Here is a 20,798-nt window from a genome sequence, read left to right as displayed (position 1 = left end):
ACACGTCTGTGTGTGTGTGTGTGTGTGTGTGTGTGTGTGTGTGTGTGTGTGAGTGTGTGCGTGTGTATCTCTGTGTCTGCCTGTGTGTGTATATGTGTATGTCTGTGTCTCTGTGTGTGTCTGTGTGTATCTCTGTGTTTGTGTCTGTCTGTATGTCTGTGTGTGTATCTCTCCATCTGCTTGTGTATCTCTGTGTGTGTGTATATCTCTGTGTCTGCCTGTGTGTGCATCTCTGTGTCTGTATCTCTGTGTCTGCCTGTGTGTATGTATCTCTGTGTGTTAAGCCCCCACTCCCGTACCGCCAGCTGAGGGCACCTTCTCTGTGAACCCCCACACACCCCCCCCCCCGGCTCTGAGTTTCCCTCTCTGGGGGGGTGACTTTACTTGTCCTTTCCCTGTCTTTCAGGCCAAAGCCAAGCTGGTGCGCAGCCTGGCCGTGTGCGACGAGTCTTCCCCGCCTTTCCCCACAGATGGTGCTGAGTGTAATCAGGTAGGGACTCCTCCGCTCCTCATCCTGCACCTCCAAGGACAGGCAAGGGCGTCGTCCGCCGCCACCCGGCCCTCGGGACGGGCTGGCTCGGGTTGCCATGGTAACATAGCAGAGCCGTCTCCCTCCGGCTCCAGTTCTACATGAGCATTTTATGGGTGCTGGGTGGCCAGAGAGAGGAGGGCAAGGAGTGCGCAGGGGGAGGGAATTGACATGCCAAAGCGACGCAGCACCTTACGCTCTCTGCTATGGAGACCGTTGTAAAGATATTATGGAGAATCTCACAGTCATGCTGCACCATGAGGATGGAAAACGGCCCGCGGGTGCCCAGGACAGCACTGCAAAGTTACTGGATGAGATAGTGGCTGTTACACTCCCTGTCCTGCAGGATGTTATATACATAGCCCCGAGAAAGGGCACCATAATTGTGGCTCAGAACTGTAACACATCCTCCATGCTTTAATGTTTCGGTTTTGTGAAGAATAAAAAATGTCAGTCCAGCTGAAGGTGGTTAGCTGGAGAAAAACTGGCAGTGCCACCCTGCCCATAAAGCCGACCCACTGCACCTGTTCAGCAGCGCCGCCCTCTCCGTAAAGATGAGCCACTGCACATGCTCAGCAGCACTGTTCTGTGTGTAAAGCCCAACTGCTGCACCTGCTCAGCAGCGGCACCCTGTCTGTAAAGCCGAGCCACTGCACATGCTCAACAACACTGCTCTGTCTGTAAAGCCGAACCGCTGCACCTGCTCAGCAGCGGCACCCTGTCTGTAAAGCCGAGCCACTGCACATGCTCAGCAGCACTGCTCTGCCTATAAAGCCGAGCCGCTGCACCTGCTCAGCAGCGGCACCCTGTCTGTAAAGCCGAGCCACTGCACATGCTCAGCAGCACTGCTCTGTCTGTAAAGCCGAGCCGCTGCACCTGCTCAGCAGCGGCACCCTGTCTGTAAAGCCGAGCCACTGCACATGCTCAGCAGCACTGCTCTGTCTGTAAAGCCGAGCCGCTGCACCTGCTCAGCAGCGGCACCCTGTCTGTAAAGCCGAGCCACTGCACATGCTCAGCAGCACTGCTCTGTCTGTAAAGCCGAGCCGCTGCACCTGCTCAGCAGCGGCACCCTGTCTGTAAAGCCGAGCCACTGCACATGCTCAGCAGCACTGCTCTGTCTGTAAAGCCGAGCCGCTGCACCTGCTCAGCAGCGGCACCCTGTCTGTAAAGCCGAGCCACTGCACATGCTCAGCAGGGCAGCCCATCTGGTATTTCATGGCAAGCACGCTTCCCCTTTCTCTCCCTCATTAGACTGCAAACCAAGACCTGTCACCGCTCTTCAGCCCTGGGGCCAGATTAAACCCCAATCTTTGCGATTCATGCTAATTAAAATATATGGATCAGGTCTCAATATATAAATCTCTGTAGACTCTACATAATTTCAGACCAGGAGTCTCATCTAGGATTTATAATACAGTTAACTGGCCCATTATGAAGATCGATGGGAGAAAGTTTTGATTAAATTTAAGTTTTATCTGCTACCCTGACATCAGGAAGTCAAAACTGTATATTCTTCCCACTGAACACCTTTGCTGTTTAAAGATACCTGCCCAAAGTGGGATTTATTTTACACCTGTGCTCAGTCACTTATTATGCTTCTCTCACCACTTCATTTTCTTTTTAAACACTTGCAGGGTTCAATTCAGCTGCAGAATACCGCTTTGCCTTGCGTTCAGGAAGACGGCAAACCCAGCCGAGACGACTGCGAGAAGGACAGGAGCAAAGAGACAGACAGATGTCACGAAAAACCAAAAATCCGTGTGCTATCAAAAGGTGAGTTTTTAGGGGCAGACAGTGTGTTCAGCTAAAGCCTTTGCACTGCTGTGATTCATTTCCAGCACGGCCACCACACTCAGGGCAGGATCGCTAACTGGCGCAATCCCAGCTCCGTCTGTAGCGTGCAGCAGTAAGCTGCATTCTGGGTAATATTTTAAGCCGACCTAACCAGCTGTTTCATGCTTACATTACATGGCAAGCCTAATTAGGACAGGGAACATACTGCTCATCTGTACTGCAGCAACTCATCTCCCTGAGAGTGTAAATGACTCGCGGCACACAAACACTAGCCTTAATCATTCCTGCCATCAAAACAGTGGAACTCAGAAAATGGCCGCTTCCTTGCATTCTTTCACAACGAATAAGCCGGAATAAGCCAGCACTTCCTGGAGCAAAACATTTAAGGGGTCGCTGGGATTCAGGGTTAATGTCACATATGTAAATTATCTGCAAAAGCAGGCTTCAGGGAACATGGCCTGACCTGTGGGGGGTGTGTTTTGGGCCACCTGGAGGGTTAGGGTGCGTGCTCGATCAGCACTGGGCCCGGCTTCATCCTGAGAGTGGAATGCAGAAGTAGGACGAGGTCTAGACGGCCCTCCTCGCCACAGCGGACTAATGATTGAATACAAAAGAGCTCTTCTTTTATTTTTTCCCAGAAATCGTTCTCCATAACACATTGCGGATTTCCGATACATACTAAAGGAGTCATTAAGGCCCAGGCTGGGCGACATGTTATTAATAAAAACGTAAAAGCATGTTTTATTCATAACGCCGCGTGTCCCATGACATTAGGCTGGGTGGGGCACCTTACATGTATCATGGTGTGTGTGAGAGTGCACACGGCTGACGTGGGGGTGGGGTGGGGGGGGGACATGTCTGTACGCTTTATGGGCACAATGGCACTTGTCAGGCTTTGTGGCGAATATGACAGAGGGCTTTTTTACCACAGCTATTGTCCTCCCCGCTGCCTCTGACACAGACAAAGGACCCCAAACTTAGCCGTCCTCAGGAGAAATTGAAATGTCAGCCAAAGAAACAAAACCCTTTTCTTGTGTGTTTTTTTTTCTTTCCTGACACTTCCATTGATTATACTGCTCCCCCCCCCGCACCGCCCCCGTCTCTGCTCTGGAAGTGAGGGAGATCACATCAGCACGACGCCGGCCTCTCTTGAGCCCCACGTCTTCAGCTCCATCTGTTCACCGTCCCTGTCTGGGTGACCTCTCCCAGAGGGCGTAGCGAGCGTCGCACGGCCGGCAGCGTATGACGGGGCAGCTTGACGTTCTCGGCGTCCTCTTCCTATGCCGAATGTCAGGAGTCACCTTTGACCTCCTTTCCCTTTCAGAGCAAAGCCAGGAGTACACGGACTCCACGGGCATCGACCTGCATGACTTCTTAGTGAACACCTTGCAGAAAAATCCCAGGTGGGGCCATGGCATGTGTGCCGAGATCCGCATGCGTGTGTGCCGAGATCCGCATGCGTGTGTGCCGAGATCCGCATGCGTGTGTGCCGAGATCCGCATGCATGTGTGCCGAGGTCCGCATGCATGTGTGCCGAGGTCCGCATGCATGTGTGCCGAGGTCCGCATGCATGTGTGCCGAGATCCGCATGCGTGTGTGCCGAGATCCGCATGGGTGTGTACTGAGAGCCGCATGCGTGATAATCCTACTGAATGTGTGATACATGTGTTATACCATAGCAACCACATTCCTGCATATATACATACATACATGTACACAAACTCTTGGAATAAAGGGAAGCTTCATAAGTTTTTAAAAGCTGAAGTTGTGCATCAAGGTGTGATTTAATTAAGCATGGTGAGAACCTTACATAGTATAATTGCTGCAGGTAATTTTTATTATGGGGATTCTGGTGTTTCTCAGTACGGGACTGATAATGTTTTTGTCCCTGACACATAGAAAAAGACAGGAATATAGATAGAGATAACAGACAAAGACATAGTGGACAAAATTTGAAAAAGCGTGGTTGATTTTAAATTGCATGAGGTTCAGCCAAGATGGCTCCTTTACGAATGTGACTGAGTGCCACGTAGTGTTGTGTATCGATGGATTTGGGCTGTGGTGGAGCCGATCTCACAGCTCAGAGCAAACATTCAATCTGTGTCGTGCACAGAGCTGAACTGTGGCCGCCCAGTAACCCGTGGAGAGTCCGTCTGCATGCAGCATGTTGGGTCACAGCGACCTTCACCACAAGACCGTACTGCACAGCATCAGGGAAACCTCCAGAACATTCACTGCCAGATCACAGTGCATAACCTCAGAGAAACTTCCAGAACATTTCCTGGCAGACCACACTGCACAGCTTTAGAACCTCCAGAACATTCACTGGCAGACCACACTCTGGGCCTGTTGATCGCACAATGTTGCCTGTTGTCATGTGTGCCACTAACTCCACCCTGTGTACTTACACATTTTAAGGCTTCGCACGAAAGCAGCCACCAAACTAATTTAAACAAATGTGAATGGCACAGATGTTACAGTTGTGCCCCCGGGCACCCTGTGTCATTTGGGGGCCAGGCAGCAGACTGCTGGCTTTCCACCGTAGAGGTGCTGAAAGCCGAATGACTTTAATATCTTATGCTGACAGGGACAGAATGATGCTCCTGAAACTGGAACAGGAGATGATTGACTTCATAACAGACAACAGGTAGGTAGTGACTGTGCATGTTTCTGTGTGTGTGTGTGTGTGTGTGTGTGTGTGAGTGTGTGTGTGTGTGTGCACGTGTGTCTGCGTGTATCTGTGTCTGTGTGTCTGTATGTGTGTCTGTGCCTGTGTCTGTGTTCCAGTAAGCTTAATTCTGTGGATGCCTGTAAAAAGGGGGATTTGCATTAATTTATATTAAATAAATAAACAAACCAATAAATAAATCTAATGTGCCTCATTTGTATGTCTGCTAAATGATGTAAACGGAAATAAACAATATATTGATTGAACATACTTATCATACTGAGACGCAGCAGAAGAAAAAAAGTATTTTTATAAGGTGTTATGGAAAGGCAGAGTTGAAGATGTTTTGATAACCCCCAAACCAATTTCAGCGGGTTTCAACATGGTTGAGTATGTGGTTCCTAAAATAGAGACCAGAGACTGATACCCCCCTACAGACAACAGAGATAAGCTGCTGGGTGTTAGGAGGTCAAATCTGGCGTACATGCAGCCTTACTAAAGCGAAACACCGTAACTGCATATTTGGTCAAACTTGAGGTATGACCGATCATTTACCTACCTACTACAAATTTGGCTAGACAGCCAAAAACCGCAGAGCCCTTCAGTGTAGTTACTGTGCTTTGCCTTTGTGGGGAAGACATAGAGCTGCTTTGACCAGTGGAGATTCCAGCCTGTTCTTCAAACCTGATTCACTTCCTGCACCACTGAGCAGTCCTTTCCACCCCCCCCCCCCTCCCCCAGCAGCAACCCCTTCAAGAAGTTCCCTCAGATGTCCTCCTACCATAGGATGCTTGTCCACCGGGTAGCAGCCTACTTCGGCATGGACCATAATGTGGACCAGTCCGGAAAGTCCGTCATCATCAACAAAACAAGCAATACGAGAATGTAAGCGATTCAACCTTCAGCACTTCTAAAGACGGCAAGCGGTGGTGATGAAAAGCCAGCACTACGAGTGTGTGTGTTAGTGCACGCGTCACGTTTGCGTGCGAGCGGCTGTCCATCTTGGGTGGTTGTCCCTTTTCACAGGAGACAGGAGTACTCTTGGCTTACATAAAAGAAACACTGGTAATAATGCTCTTAAGGCCAGTGTTTCTGAAATGTGATCTGATGACTAAAAGCTGTTACATGGTGGGTGTATGTCATGCACAGGCGGATGGGAAGTGGCTGAGTTACTCAGCCTGATTGGTCCTTGTGATGCCAGCCTCTGCCTGATTGGCTGGAGTCTGGAGTCTGTTTATGGACGTGTTTCGGAAGTATGGCTCAATAAATAGGCTTTGACACATCGGTTACATAAGTGTCCCTTTATTGCGCTTGTTAGTTGCCGTTCGCTGTTATTTTGTTGTTTGTTCGCCCTTGTCAGGTTTTGTGCTGATTAGTATTCTGCTCTGGGTGGTGTGTCCCTGAAATGGAGACTACTGCCTGTGAGTTTGCCAGATGAGCTCCTATGCCCTGTGTGTTCTGCTACTTTGCTCTTGCGTTGGGTACCTGCTCCCTCTCGATCCCTGCTGTGTGTTCTTTCTGCCCTGGAGTGCGGGGATCATGCCGCGTATCAGATGCTTTCCCGAAGTAATAGGGCCTGGCAGCCAAAGCCCGCCGGGCGTACGCAGCCTGACGCCACATGTGGCTGGAGTGGCAGCAGAGCTGAGGCCGCTGAAGTGGCGCTAAAAGGCCCCATGAGGGCCGACCACTAATCACAGAGAGTCAAGCGCTAATGCCTTAGATCCACAGCAAAGCTGGCATAGGGGCTGAAGAGCAAGGCATTTGAGGCTCCTCAAAGTGCAGTACATGGGGAGGGGGCTGTGAAAGCGCTAGAGAGGAGCTAAAGAGCTGCATGTGTTCTACCATGATAGATTCAAGTATAGTATTGTGTTAACTTTTTGTGTACTAGCATGTTAGCTTCGCTTCTCTGCCTTTTGGCTAAGATCAAGTGTAGTATCTGTTTTTATCAGTTTAATATCTGATATGTCCCCCGTGGAGGGGACCACATATTAAACGGATTTTTGGAACAGGGACCCGGAAGTGGTCTGCTTTTTCTGTGGGCAGTGGTGGCTTAATGGTTAAGGACGTGCACTTGTAATTGAAAGATCGCAGGTTCGAATCCCCGACCAGCAGGGCACCACTGAGGTACCCTGACCAAGGTACCACCCCCAAGCACTGCTTCCTGGGCACTGAATTGGCTGCCCCCTGCTATGTCACATATGGGTTAAACGCAAACACTGTGTGTTGTGGTGTGTTAGTAATGACAATTAATCACTAAATTCACTAAAAATGTGTAGTACCATGTGTACTACTGTATTAGTTCATTGTGTACTAGTAGGTTGGCTGCATGCATATTACCATGATAGCTACTTAAGGTGTACTTAGGGTGCCCAGAAAGGAGAACTAAGGCTTAAATAGGAGGACACCCATGAAAGGCTGTTGGGCGGGTGGGACGGGGGAGCCAAGAATGGTATATCAATTACAATTTTTGTCTTCTTATCTAGAGAGTACAGCATAAAAAAACAATTGCAAGCATGGCCGTTCTTGGTTTCCATAGTGTGTGTGTATGGGTGTTTCACATTTTTGTGGAACCAGGGTGGGGAGAGAGTGGTACTAGTTGTTGACGGGGAGGCAGGTAGGGTGGAGAAGGAAAAGGAGGACAGAGGGGCTAAAAGGAGGACAGAGGGGCTAAAAGGAGGAGAAGGGGGCTAAAAGGAGGACAGAGGGGCTAAAAGGAGGAGAAGGGGGCTAAAAGGAGGACAGAGGGGCTAAAAGGAGGACATGGGACTAAAAGGGGGACAGAGGGACTAAAAGGGGGACAAGGGGGCTAAAAGGAGGACAGAGGGGCTAAAAGGAGGAGAAGGGGGGTTAAAAGGAGGACAGAGGGGCTAAAAGGAGGAGAAGGGGGGCTAAAAGGAGGACAGTGTGGCTAAAAGTAGGAGAATGGGGGTTAAAAGGAGAACAGAGGGGCTAAAAGGAGGACAAGGGGGGTTAAAAGGAGGACAGAGGGGCTAAAAGGAGGACATTGTGGCTAAAAGGAGGACAAGGGGGGCTAAAAGGAGGACAGAGGGGCTAAAAGGAGGACAGTGCAGCTAAAAGGAGGACAGAGGAGCTAAAAGGAGAACAGTGCAGTTAAAAGGAAGAGAAGTGGGGTAAAAGGAGGACCAGGGGGCTAAAAGAAGGACACCCAACAGCAGTTCAGATCGAGGGCTGGAAAACGAACTGTCCAGACAAAATCCAGGCAGGTCTTCATCCTATGTATACTACCGTGCACTAGCGTGTTATAGGAAGAGCTTCACTGCTCTGCTCTTCAGCAAGTTACTTGGCCTGAATAATCTGATAAGACCTGGATTATACGGGGTTTTAAAATCGCATTTGATAAAGCAAGAAAAAAACTGATAAGAAATAGCAAAACTCTGCCAGTTAATATCTACTGGCAAAGGATTTTATTATTCAAATTGGTAAAGGCCTAGTAAGTCTTTTGTGAGTTTTGACATACTGTAAACACGGCATGTCGTAACCTCTGCTGTTTCAAGATCAGTCAGAAGTTCTTCCGCTTTGCCACAGCTCAAGGCTGAATCCAAGGCAGTGAATCTTCGTGCAGACAAGCTTTTGGAGCCACATCGGAAGGCTTTGAAGTGCAAGCGTGGCAATTTGACTGCTGATTTTTTAGATTTCACAAAATTACATCACCATTCCCATTTCTGTGAAGTTTTTCTGCAGGTTTCACCTTGGCTTCCAGCCGTCTCTAATTGTGTACTCATTCAAAACATCACACACTTGTGAGATGTCTGAGGAAAAAAATGATAGAATTGTCTTCTGTCAAAAAAGCCAAGGATTGACAAGTTTTGCAATATTCTTTGCGTTATTGTCTACTTATCCAGCTTACAGCATTGTCTAATGGTGGTGTGTGTAAAGGTTCCTGTTAGCACTGCGGTCATACTGGGAATGACGGAGTTGTGCAGCCTCAAATTACTTATCCTACTATCCATTCATTTTCGAAACCACTTATCCTACTGGGTCACGGGGGGTCCGGAGCGTATTCCGGAAGCAATGGGCACGAGGCAGGGAACAACCCACTACAGGGGGGCAGCGCATCGCAGACACACTCGCACACCATTCACTCACACATGCATTCCTACAGGCAATTTAGCAACTCCAATTAGCCTCAGCATGTCTTTGGACTGTGGGGGGAAGCCGGAGTACCCGGAGGAAACCCCACGACGACATGGGGAGAACATGCAAACTCCACACACATGTGACCCAGGCGGAGACTCAAACCCGGGACCCAGAGGTGTGAGGCAACAGTGCTAACCACTGCACCACCATGCCGCCCCCTTCAATACATAAAATTGTAAAATTGTAATGAAAAAGGAGCAGGAGGCCCCTATTTTATCGGGGGGGGGGGGGGGGGGGTCCCAAAATGTCAAGTTAGTATTCTGTACACAATTAATGTCACAATATAAAACTAGAAAAATATGAATATTTTTATGGAATATGATTGATGATGATTTGAGGAGCACATAGGGTCACTGTCGCCGAGGACCAGCGTTAGGTTTCGGCTGGTTAAGGCCATTGGTCGTTGAGTTTCATTTACTCTGTGAGACACCTCTGAGACCCTCACTGCAGGGGGCATAGTTGCTGAGCAGCTGTGGCTCCTTCCTGGATCCATCGTGGGCTTGGAGCGCGAGGGCCAAGCGGCTGCCCTGCTGCCCGTGGAGATGAACGGATATGTTTGCCCGTAACCCACAGTGGGTTAGAAGGGCGTGTGTGTGTGTGTGTGTGCACTTGAGCGTATTCTGCACACTCAGCTGCCCTGATTGGCTCGCGGGCCGGCCAATGGCACGCAGACGCTGCCTGCCAAATCTCGTTCCCCTTAATGTGCACAGAGCTGCAGGTGGGGACGACGCAACGGCAACAGCGCAGGAAAAGAAACACACCCTCTGTGGCGTGGCAGGGTGGATTCACACGCACAGAACATTCCCTAAATCTGCCTTTTCTGGCTCCCTGTAATTTATCTTATTTACATACAGTATGTTACGTCGGATGCTGATGTCTGTGTCCTCTCTCTGTATGAGTAGCAAACGTGCAATAGTCTTTGTTTTCCTGTCTCTGAATTTTAATTTTGTAAATATATTAGTCTTTGAACATGAAAAGTAACGCAGACTACAAAAGTATTCAGAAGGATGGTAAACTCTGGAATAAAAAGAACAGGTGAATAGATCAGAGAATGAATTACTACCATGATGTTATCCATGAGTGTGTGTGTGTGTGTGTGTGTGTGTGTGTGTGTGTGTGTGTGCGTGTGTGTGTGTGTGTGTGTGTGTGTGTGTGTGTGTGTGTACATGCCCTGGGACAGACTGCTCCCCATGGATGGATGGATGGATGGATAGATGGATGGATGGATGTGACATTTTTATTGTATGGGCATCCCCCCAAATGCCTTTGCTGTAGTGGGAGAGGCACTGTCATATACACCGAGCCTGCCCTTATATACAGAGCCTGCCCTTATATACAGAGCCTGCCCTTATATACAGAGCCTGCCCATATACACAGACCCTTCCCATATACACAGACCCTTCCCATATACACAGACCCTTCCCATATACACAGACCCTTCCCATATACACAGACCCTTCCCATATATACAGAGCCTGCCCATATACACAGACCCTTCCCATATACACAGACCCTTCCCATATATACAGACCCTTCCCATATACACAGACCCTTCCCATATACACAGAGCCTGCCCATATATACAGAGCCTGCCCTTATATACAGAGCCTGCCCTTATATACAGAGCCTGCCCTTATACACAGAGCCTGCCCATATACACAGACCCTTCCCATATACACAGACCCTGCCCATATATACAAAGCCTGTTCAGATCCAGTCGTTATATACATTTAAATTATAGGCAAAGAAACTCTTTGAGAATGAATTGATATGCACACAGCAGTGTTCACTGCATTAGTATTCATTTCCAGCAAAATGCCGTTGTGACACGTTAGTTCGCGGTGTCTGATTGTTTGTCGTTGGAATTCACTAATCGATGTAATGGGCCGAGTGCCTGCAGTGAACATGTCTGAACGGCGTGGAAAGCAGTAAGCAGTATATCTCAGCAATCACTTTGTACTTCACAAGCCTGCAGATCTAAAATGTGTTATTAGACCCAGGGTTGGTGATTGGGGGGAATCAATGACGACAGCGAGTCTGTGAGGGTATTTATTACCACGCTTGCTTTCTTCGGATGAATTTCTGCTCGTAAACGATGCCTGACTGTGGTCTGTCATGTGACGGAGCCGCTCTTTGTCACGTCTTCTCTGGCCCAGACCCGATCAGCGCTTTGGAGAGTACGTGAAGGACGAGAAGGGCGAGGACTCGCAGAAGAGGTTCATCTTGAAGCGAGACAACTCCAGCATCGACAAGGATGACAATCTGGTATGTAAATACGTTTGGAAATAATTACAAATAAGTTCTGAACAGGAGGGGTTTCACTGCTGCTCCAAGTGCAGGTAATGACATTCCACCTGGACCACAGTACAACATACAAACAGCGAGGGACAAGAAAAGGGTTTTCACAATAATTAAAGTGCAAAACACGAGACAGATATCGAAGGGTGAAGTGGCAGCTCTCACATTCCCATGTTGGGGTCCTTCCTATATTGTGTTTTGTTCCACACGGCCGGGGCGACCCCAGGCTGACAGATCTCAAACAGCCTCTTCTAAAAGCAGCAGCACCACAGCGACTGCTTCGGTTACAGACGGTTACGTTTCTCATTACAGCACTTGAGCGATTTGAGCTAGCGTACATAGTGCATCCAGGAATCATTTCAGAGATGCGCCTCATGGGTCTGTATGGATTGCCCTGTCGTTAGGCTGCCATGGCGATGTCCTTTGGCCAATTACATTTGTCAGATAGGGTGCTGGTTGCTGGATCATCGCTTGTTTTCAGAAAACGGTTTGTTTTGGTGGCTGCTCATGGTCACACAGGCGTCCTTGAAACATCGAGGGAAGTATATTTTATTCATTTATCTGACGTTTATCCAAAGCAACTTACAGTAAATGGAAGGCTTACATGCTTAGAATGCACATCTGCCCCAGGGAGCTGAACCCCTGACTATTGCATTGTTAACACGATGCTCTACTTGTTGAGCTACAGGAACAGAGTAGAGTTAGGACCAGAAGCCAACTAGCTTCAGCATAACACTCAATCACCACCCCACCCCCCCCCCTCCAAGACACACACACATACACACACGTCAGGATTAGCCCTGCTTGGGCTTGCCATTAATGTAGGATGTCACAGCACAGAGACTTGTTCTCGACCAAAGCGTAAACTGGATGGGTGACACTAATTCTATTGTGGCCCTCCATCTGATGGCAGATTCGCTGCTGAGGTCTGCTGTTTGTGACTGAGCCTCCAGAGCACTCCCTGGTAACACAGCCAAGCCCATTCATTATGTTTCACATGGCTCACTTAATTACCACATTTGTTATCATAATAGATTGTACCCTCTATAGCTGGTTTACAATTCAGATGACGCCTGTGGAAAGGGTGGCGTCACACAGAACTGGAGGGATCCGTGCCGCATAATCGTTACTAATTTGCTTTGCTGATGTCATCACTAACAGAGGTTTATAATTCAACAAACATCACATTTCGCCTTAATTGCTGAGCGATGACATGCATCGATAGCTGAATCAAAGTGATTTATGTTTCGGGGGGCAGCGCTTGCAGGGGTTTCTCTGAAAATCCAAGATGGCCCCTGGAGGGAAAACGCCAGTTGTGGGTTCAGGGCGGGCAGCGAAATGGTGTCAGTCTGCAGAAACAATCTGGGTCAAGATGCGGGTCCCGGCATCCAAGTTGACTCCAGTCAGGCCGTGAGGCTTGGCACATAAGACTTGGCGATGACTCCTGTTTCAGAAAGCTTAAGCCAGAGATAGGAGAGAGGTAGAAGACGATGAAGCCATCGTCCTGACATTCAAGTACAGCTGATTTGGCTGCGTCCTACCATGAAGGCGGAGGGAATGAAAGATGCATGTCCAGGCAGGAAAAAAGCAGCTGCTGACTTTCCATGGGGACATGAGGGTGTGGCCACTGGATGTGGGCGGGTCCTCACAGGTCAGTGGGTGCCCTGATTCAGGTCTCACAGGGGTTACAGTCAGGTCACTTCCTGTCAGTATTTCCAACAACTCCACCAATTTTCAGCGACGATGTTTGTAAATGCAGCTGACTTCAATTTGGCACTAGCTGGCAGCCTGCAGGCTATAAGCTGCCTTTCTGAGGAGAACAATTCAGCTGCATTGCCAGGAAGAGCCAAACTTCTGCAAGTGTAACAATCAGGGTGGCCAACTTTGATCAGCTGGCCGGCAGAAGATTTTCCAGACAAGTCTACACACGCAAGCACATGCACCTACATGTGTGTCAATTTTATAACCTTGTAAATTTATCTGTAGGGTTTTCGAACTACCCAACGTTTATGATGTAGCGAATTTTAGGTTCGTAATGGAATAATATTTGGCTTAAGATTCCTTACATGAGTATGAGAGGCTGAAAGCGTGAGTGTCATGCCAGATGCGTGAGAGCTGGCAGCCATGAACCTGGACTGCAGCAGTAAGAGGTGCGCGGCTATGCAGGTTGGCCGAAATTGCTGCGCTAAGTAAGCGCTTTTTAAAAGTGTCAGCTAAGCAGTTCAACTGTACTGTGGGATTTTTTTTAATGAAGGCATTCTGTCCACTGTTTCATAACCTCAGCAGCACAGAATTCATCCATTTAAGGATGACAGGAGAAGCAAGTCCATGGAGGAGAGGGAGGAAGAGTATCAGCGAGCCCGGGACAGGATATTCGCCCAGGACGTAAGTCAGACCGCAACGTTGTTCATTACAGTGATGGGAGAGAGACAGAGAAATGTGGTTTATGTTTGTAGGGCAGAATATGACACATATGCCTGTATACATGAATTACAAGTGCAGGGAAACATCATAAAGCCATATTTGAGAGGAGATTCAAACGAGGGAGCTGGCAGGTCACCCCAGCGAGCATCACGCAGCCAGAAGCAGCTCCCCGTGAAACGTCTGCTCACCAGCAGATGGCAAACACGTCTGTCGGCCTTCCTGTAAGACGAACAACGCTGGGGCCCTCTCCAGCACGCGACTGATACGCTGGCGTCAGGCAGCTTTAAAAGACAAAAGCCGCTGCAATAATCAACAGCACAGTCTGTCCACGCATGTCTCTGAATGTCTAGGAGGGATTAAGCTAAGAGATCGTATGCTGAAGTCGTAAATTGCTGAAGCTATCTTGCCCTGAAAGACATATTGACAGGTATAATTCCCATCCACTGTATTGTAACGTGGCAATACGGCAATGCCATTGATTTTCTAAAACAATGAAGGAATGACAAGTCCCCTTTTAACTCTCTGTGAATGACATTAAACTAAAGCAGATACCAGTGCAGATCTCCTCTTGTATGGTACTAACTGCAGATCTTGTAGATGGAAGCTTGTTGGGTTCTGACCTTGGCCATGCTCATCGTTTGGGAGCGGCTTTATATGGGTCAGGCGGTGCTGAGCACCTTGGTTGTCTGCCAGTCCGTTGCCTGCAAGCTGCCAGGGGTGTCAGCTGGCATTCCTGGAAGAACCGCGGTAACTCACACCGCGTAAAGCCACTGTGGGTCTGCCGGGGAAGACTCAACCAGGAAAGCAACGCCAACTAAACAAAACAGCCCAGAACAGCGGCGGCCATTAGCGTCACTGCTACATCAGCACTCATTATCCAGCTGATTACTTGTTGTATCACACCAGGGTCAGGTTGCTTCTCCTTTTTTTGGGTCTTAAAAGCACATCCTCCTGACATAATCGCCTGCTAAGCAGTGCCGTAGTCTAATTGGTACAGCAGCTCAACTATTTACCTGCCAAATTAAGTCCCAGGTTGAATATGCTGAACTTGGGGAGAAAAAGAGCTATTGTGTGATTTTTTTTTTTGTGAATATAATGGTGCTTAGATAGCAGATGATAACAGTGGGGCAAAATGTAAGTGCTTAATATGTGGGGGGGGGGTTTTAGATTCAGGTGTGAAGACTTTATTAAAAGCTGCCTGATTCTGTATTCAGCGCCCGTCATTGTTTGTCAGAATCATTTCAGTGAAATAGTATAATCACACAATTGGCTTCGTATGTCACTGGGTTTCTAAAAACGATTCTCTTTGACCTGGGTGTTGCTACTACAGCCAGAAGCCTTTCACATCATCAGGACTGATCAGGCAGAGCAAAGGGCAGGTGATGTGTCTGTGACAAGATTCTCAAGCCTCTCTCTCCCTCCCTCCCTTTCCCTCTCTCTCTCCTCTCTCTCTCCCTCTCTCTCGTTTTACAGTCAGTCTCTTCCCAAGAAAATATTTACATTGAAACAAGGTAAATGGATATTCGGGGTGAAGACCGTTTACACTGATTTCTACGGAAACAAACTTAGTGTTTTTGCTCTAAATGAACAACATTAAGGAGGCACCATTGAGTCAACGGGGTGAATGATGCGATATATATGCTAGTGAACATTCCACAGCTGAAGCGCCATACAGGGTCAGGCCTTCTGGAGCATCTTTATAACCTGCCAATGCTGTTTGGCCATTCAGCATCATTACATTAGATGTTTGTTTTAAGCTGTGGCTTTTAATTGGCCAATTACATGCTTCCTATACAATATATGTATCTGTGAGCTCATTTATATATTACATTATATGTCATAGCTGGGATTAAGGTTATTCCCATAGAAATGAATGGACGGTCCACACAAAGATATGATGAGTACAGGTGTGTGTGTGTGTGTGTGAGAGAGAGAGAGAGAGAGAGAGAGAGAGAGAGAGAATACATATTCACATGGAATCAGCAGAGGAGAATCTAAGGTCATGCAAATTGCTTTTTAAATTTGATAACACACCGACTGCCCCTTTTTTTCCCCAGGATCGTGGAAGACTGCAATTTATATAATGACATTCAGAAGAAACGACAGCTATTCCGGTGGGTTTCCGTGGCCGGGGGGGCTGCCACCCTCGAAAGGCGATGTGCCTCGGTGGTTTCTGGGGGGGGGGCGGGGTGCCTCTGGCAGGGTAACCTCGGCGGCTGGGGGTGTAATCCACAGACTTAATGAGCGCACGGCAGCGGGACTGTAGCAGGCGACACTGTGACTCACAGTCCGTGTGTATGTGCCTGCACATGGTACTCAGTGTGCGGTTCAGCAGTGAAGCCTGGCGGAAGCAAGCATCTCGCCAGAAAACAAGAGGAACCAGTTAATTTTATTACTGATATTGCAGCCTTTTCCACACTCTTGTGTTCTGCACGGCACAGAATAAAACAAAGTGAATAGATTTACTAGCTTACGGGTCTCAGATTTATTAATGCCTTCGCGAGCATCTTACACCTCATTTAGAGCAAAGCCTGCTCTCCTCCACACGTTGAGGCAGGGCCTGGTTTGCTAAAAGCATGCATTAATTCGCACGGTGACTGGCGACATCTGAAGGAGATGATTCAAACTCAGAAGTTCAAAGATGGATCCAGAGGGCACTTTGCTTTTGCCAGACGCGTGATGGCCTGTGATGACCAATATCGGCCTTAAGTGGCCGTAAAAGCGCCCTGTTCTCTCAGCACTGACATTTAAGCTGGGTGCATTCCAAGGACAGCATGTAGGTGTGCTGTGCTTCCTTTGTTCTCCGCTGGGTGAAGGGGGGCAGCGGTGGCATGGAAAAGTGTTCCCGCTAATGAGCACTGGGGATTAAAGGCCCCCAGCGGAGACTGCGGCTCGGAGCCACGGGCAGGGAGGGCAGCTGGCACCTCGGCAGAGACATTTGTGAGCGGGACGGGTCACTGAGGCGCGCTGGCGTGTGTCGGGCTCCACAGGGGCAACCGGGATGGATCAAGCCGCGCCTCAGGCAGCCGGCAGAGCAGCACGGAGACAGACTCGCGCTGGAACGAGCCCCGACCCTGGAGCAGCACCGACTCGGACAGCTCCAGCCGCAATTACCGTCCGGCAGTCACCAAGACGGCCAGCATCGGGGGCATCACCGTTCTGACCCGCGGAGACGGAGGCACCAGTGGCCGCTGCTCCGGAAAGCTCTCCAAAGCAGGTGCGCGGGTGGCCCCGTCACATTAAAGCAGGGTTCCCCAATTCTGGTCCTAAGCCATACCTACTAAACCTGGAAGTTAGCTGGCGATGTGAATTTGTTTGAGCAGGGAAATCTGCAAACTTTGAAACCGTAGAAGCTGATGAGCGTCTGAAGGCTCTTTCTCTCTCTCTCTACCCTTCGCCAGGCTCAGAGTCTTCCAGCAGTGGCGGTTCCTCTGGCTCCCTCTCCAGGGTACATCTGGCACTGCAAGGCCCCACCCTGCTTCCTGCTGCTCCGCCCAGCTCTGGAGGATCCATGTCCTTCTCTGAGAGTCAGGGGCCTCCCAGCAGCCCTAGCTACATCCTGGTGTCGCTGGACGGGGCTGGCATCCCGCCTGGCAGTATCCTGCTCAATCCGCACACAGGTTCGTCCCTATGGGAGTCGCTACACCTCACACGGCAATCCCTGCACCACACGCGGGAGTCCCTGCACCACACGCGGGAGTCCCTGCACAACAAGTGTAGGGGGGTCTCTATACCCCAAAGGGGACTCCCTATACCCCCACACAATTGAGCCAGCTGTAGACCCACATACCAAGGATCACCGCTTCAGCAAACTGACTGAGGCATCACTTTCGTCAATAAAAGACGGCGCTGTGTTTACAGCTGGTTGCTAGCTGTAACAGATATGTCAATATTACATTCAGGCATTGATCTGAATATGTTGCGTGCTGTAATTAATCACTATTACAGCTAAAATCTATTCGTATATCATCAGTGAATTAGTTGTTCTGACTTGAGTTCTTAATTATATAGTAATAGTAAATAACGCAGCTTCTTCAAGGAAGTCAGAACAGCACTAAGCTGATTTCATAGCGCTTGTCAGGTCCAAGAGAAAGAAGAATGATCGTGATGAAGAAGGAGCCTGTTTTTTGGGAACCTGTCACTGCCCCCTTGCGGTACATGTTTTTAAACATTAACATGAAAAAGAAAACCTGCCAATTTGTTTGTCAGACAACAGAAACCAATGCATGCCAACCCCAGTGGGGTTAGATGCCGGCTTCGTGCTGTGCATGGCGACCTCGGCGGGGTTAGATGCCGGCTTCGTGCTGTGCATGGCGACCCCGGTGGGGTTAGATGCCGGCTTCGTGCTGTGCATGGCGACCCCGGCGGGGTTAGATGCCGGCTGCGTGCTGTGCATGGCGACCCCGGTGCGGTTAGATGCCGGCTTCGTGCTGTGCATGGCGACCCCGGTGGGGTTAGATGCTGGCTTCGTGCTGTGCATGGCGACCCCGGCGGGGTTAGATGCCGGCTGCGTGCTGTGCATGGCGACCCCGGCGGGGTTAGATGCCGGCTGCGTGCTGTGCATGGCGACCCCGGTGGGGTTAGATGCCGGCTTCGTGCTGTGCATGGCGACCCCGGTGGGGTTAGATGCCGGCTGCGTGCTGTGCATGGCGACCCCGGCGGGGTTAGATGCCGGCTTCGTGCTGTGCATGGCGACCCCGGCGGGGTTAGATGCCGGCTTCGTGCTGTGCATGGCGACCCCGGCGGGGTTAGATGCCGGCTGCGTGCTGTGCATGGCGACCCCGGCGGGGTTAGATGCCGGCTGCGTGCTGTGCATGGCGACCCCGGCGGGGTTAGATGCCGGCTGCGTGCTGTGCATGGCGACCCCGGCGGGGTTAGATGCCGGCTGCGTGCTGTGCATGGCGACCCCGGCGGGGTTAGATGCCGGCTTCGTGCTGTGCATGGCGACCCCGGCGGGGTTAGATGCCGGCTGCGTGCTGTGCATGGCGACCCCGGCGGGGTTAGATGCCGGCTGCGTGCTGTGCATGGCGACCCCGGCGGGGTTAGATGCCGGCTGCGTGCTGTGCATGGCGACCCCGGCGGGGTTAGATGCCGGCTGCGTGCTGTGCATGGCGACCCCGGCGGGGTTAGATGCAGCAAACTGTTATATGGATTCCAGCCATGCCTTTTAGTGACTGTGTAGCTCTTGGGGTTTCAGGGTGATCACAATGAAACAAGCCTCAAATGCTAAATAGTCTCACGGACAGTAACCCGGTGTGTCGTTTCTCACTCCACGATGAGTCTGTCAAAGCTGTCAGTCTTGCTGTCTGACAGCACGTGGCTTTGCCCGCAGGTCAGCCGTTTGTAAACCCAGACGGCACGCCGGCCATCTACAACCCCCCCGTGGGACAGCAGCCAATCAGGAGCCAGCTGGTTGGGCAGTCTCAGCACCAGGCCACTCAGCAATCCCAGCAGCCTCTGCAGCAGCCGCCGGGCCAGACACAGACACAGCAGCCAATCAGCAGCCACTTGGTCCCACAGGTAAACTTTAGGCAGGTAGGGAGCTCAGACAGGGCTTGGCGTTATGAGCTCGCTCGTTTGAAGGGCGTTTCAGCAGCCATATGACTGATATGCATCCAGGGGAAGCTGCAGAACGGCTCACGAACACGCATCTACTGTTCTTTCCCTTTATTATCAGATAATAAATGGTCATTTCCAGTATTGATTTTCTTTATCTCCCAGTGCTCTGTGTTCTTGTCGCAGTTGAAACACACATGGTTAGGTCTCTGAATTCCGCATAATAAGATTGTGTGTCTGTGCGTATTGTGTATGTGTGTGTGTGCGCGTGTGTGTGTGTGTGTATGTGTGCTTTAAGAAGCACCGGTATCCCATCCAGGGTGAAATAATTACCTACCGGATAAGTAGCTTGGAAAAGTGATTTTATCCATGAGCATAGACTCCCCCGTAAGAATGGTGTGAGCTGACAGAGACTGGTGACCAAAATGTCCTGTAAGGCTTCAGATTGTTACAATAAAGTTATAAACATGAAAAACTTCCACGCTCCATTCCACACCACAAATTTTCCCTTTGTTGCTTTTCCTCCAGTGACGCACAAGACAACAAAGACTGAAGGGTTGGGGTCACTCTGCCTACTGCTGTAGCGAACCCAAAAGGCCCAGTCCGCACCCTAACCCTGAGAATGAATTAGACAGTGCAGGCCGTTACGTTAACAAAGGCTGCATTTTTACCTTTTGTCATCTCTGCTGTATGTTTTCATTCCACATTTTAATATCATTTGGTTTTTTGGAATTCTGATCTTCCATGTAGGTTTTACTTTTTATACTTTCGGAAAGTACATATTCATAAAACACCATTTACAACTGAGATTAGCATAATTGACATGCTTGATGAGGTACCCTACATTTCACCGTGTGTTACTGTCAGTTTTTTGTCTCTTTGGATGGTTATTAGCATATTAATCCAGTTTTGCTGGTGGATGTTGGGTAACATTTTCTTGGTATGTAATTATGTTTTATTTTTTTGTTAAATCGATAATTTACCGGGGGGTGAAAAAACAGGCCAGACTTCTCCATTTGTCCTTTCGCTTTCTTTTACACCTCTTCCTTTCCATTGTCCGGCGTGTCTGCGAGACATTTTCACGTTGACTTCTCTCACATCTTCATGGTCTGTGTGGAAATCTTGAGCCCTCTTACTGTGGCCGGTTGATCAACCGAGTCCAGTGACCCCCAGGATAGCGGAGTGGCCTAAAATGGAGCCGATTACTCAGCCGGCTGAGCCAGCGAGGGGCCGGCGGTCTCAGGCAGAAATAGGCACAGAGCGACGTCGTTTGAATCAGCCAAGCAGTTCCTCTCATCTGTCATGGTGCCGTTACGCATTTATTTCTGCCGAAGTCTCTGTCAGCCCCAGATCAGATGTTAAAAACCGGAA

At 49.6% G+C, this 20,798-nt stretch overlaps 1 protein-coding gene and 1 pseudogene across 9 annotated transcripts in view; both read left to right on the top strand.

Annotated features, from left to right (window-relative positions):
* arpp21 (cAMP-regulated phosphoprotein, 21) overlaps window positions 1-20,798 on the top strand; it is a 58,965-nt gene that overhangs the window by 22,746 nt on the left and 15,421 nt on the right. For 4 of the 9 annotated variants that reach the window (XM_048992725.1, XM_048992724.1, XM_048992720.1 and 1 more), the window contains 12 exons: window positions 407-490; window positions 2,164-2,302; window positions 3,648-3,726; window positions 4,911-4,970; window positions 5,733-5,876; window positions 11,306-11,414; window positions 13,731-13,832; window positions 15,345-15,382; window positions 15,929-15,985; window positions 16,862-17,088; window positions 17,273-17,491; window positions 19,204-19,391. In XM_048992725.1, coding sequence (XP_048848682.1) covers window positions 407-490; window positions 2,164-2,302; window positions 3,648-3,726; window positions 4,911-4,970; window positions 5,733-5,876; window positions 11,306-11,414; window positions 13,731-13,832; window positions 15,345-15,382; window positions 15,929-15,985; window positions 16,862-17,088; window positions 17,273-17,491; window positions 19,204-19,391 — 1,446 coding nt within the window. The remainder of the gene's footprint in view (window positions 1-406; window positions 491-2,163; window positions 2,303-3,647; window positions 3,727-4,910; window positions 4,971-5,732; window positions 5,877-11,305; window positions 11,415-13,730; window positions 13,833-15,344; window positions 15,383-15,928; window positions 15,986-16,861; window positions 17,089-17,272; window positions 17,492-19,203; window positions 19,392-20,798) is intronic. The other 5 variants (XM_048992727.1, XM_048992723.1, XM_048992726.1 and 2 more) reach the window with 3 other exon arrangements.
* Window positions 6,889-7,050, top strand: LOC125719716 (U2 spliceosomal RNA; annotated as a pseudogene).

The sequence above is a fragment of the Brienomyrus brachyistius genome, chromosome 23 (assembly GCF_023856365.1).
Source record: "Brienomyrus brachyistius isolate T26 chromosome 23, BBRACH_0.4, whole genome shotgun sequence".
NCBI classification, from domain to species: Eukaryota; Metazoa; Chordata; class Actinopteri; order Osteoglossiformes; family Mormyridae; genus Brienomyrus; species Brienomyrus brachyistius.
Note: the sequence above shows the minus strand (reverse complement) of the source record. Positions and strands in the feature narration are given on the sequence as shown.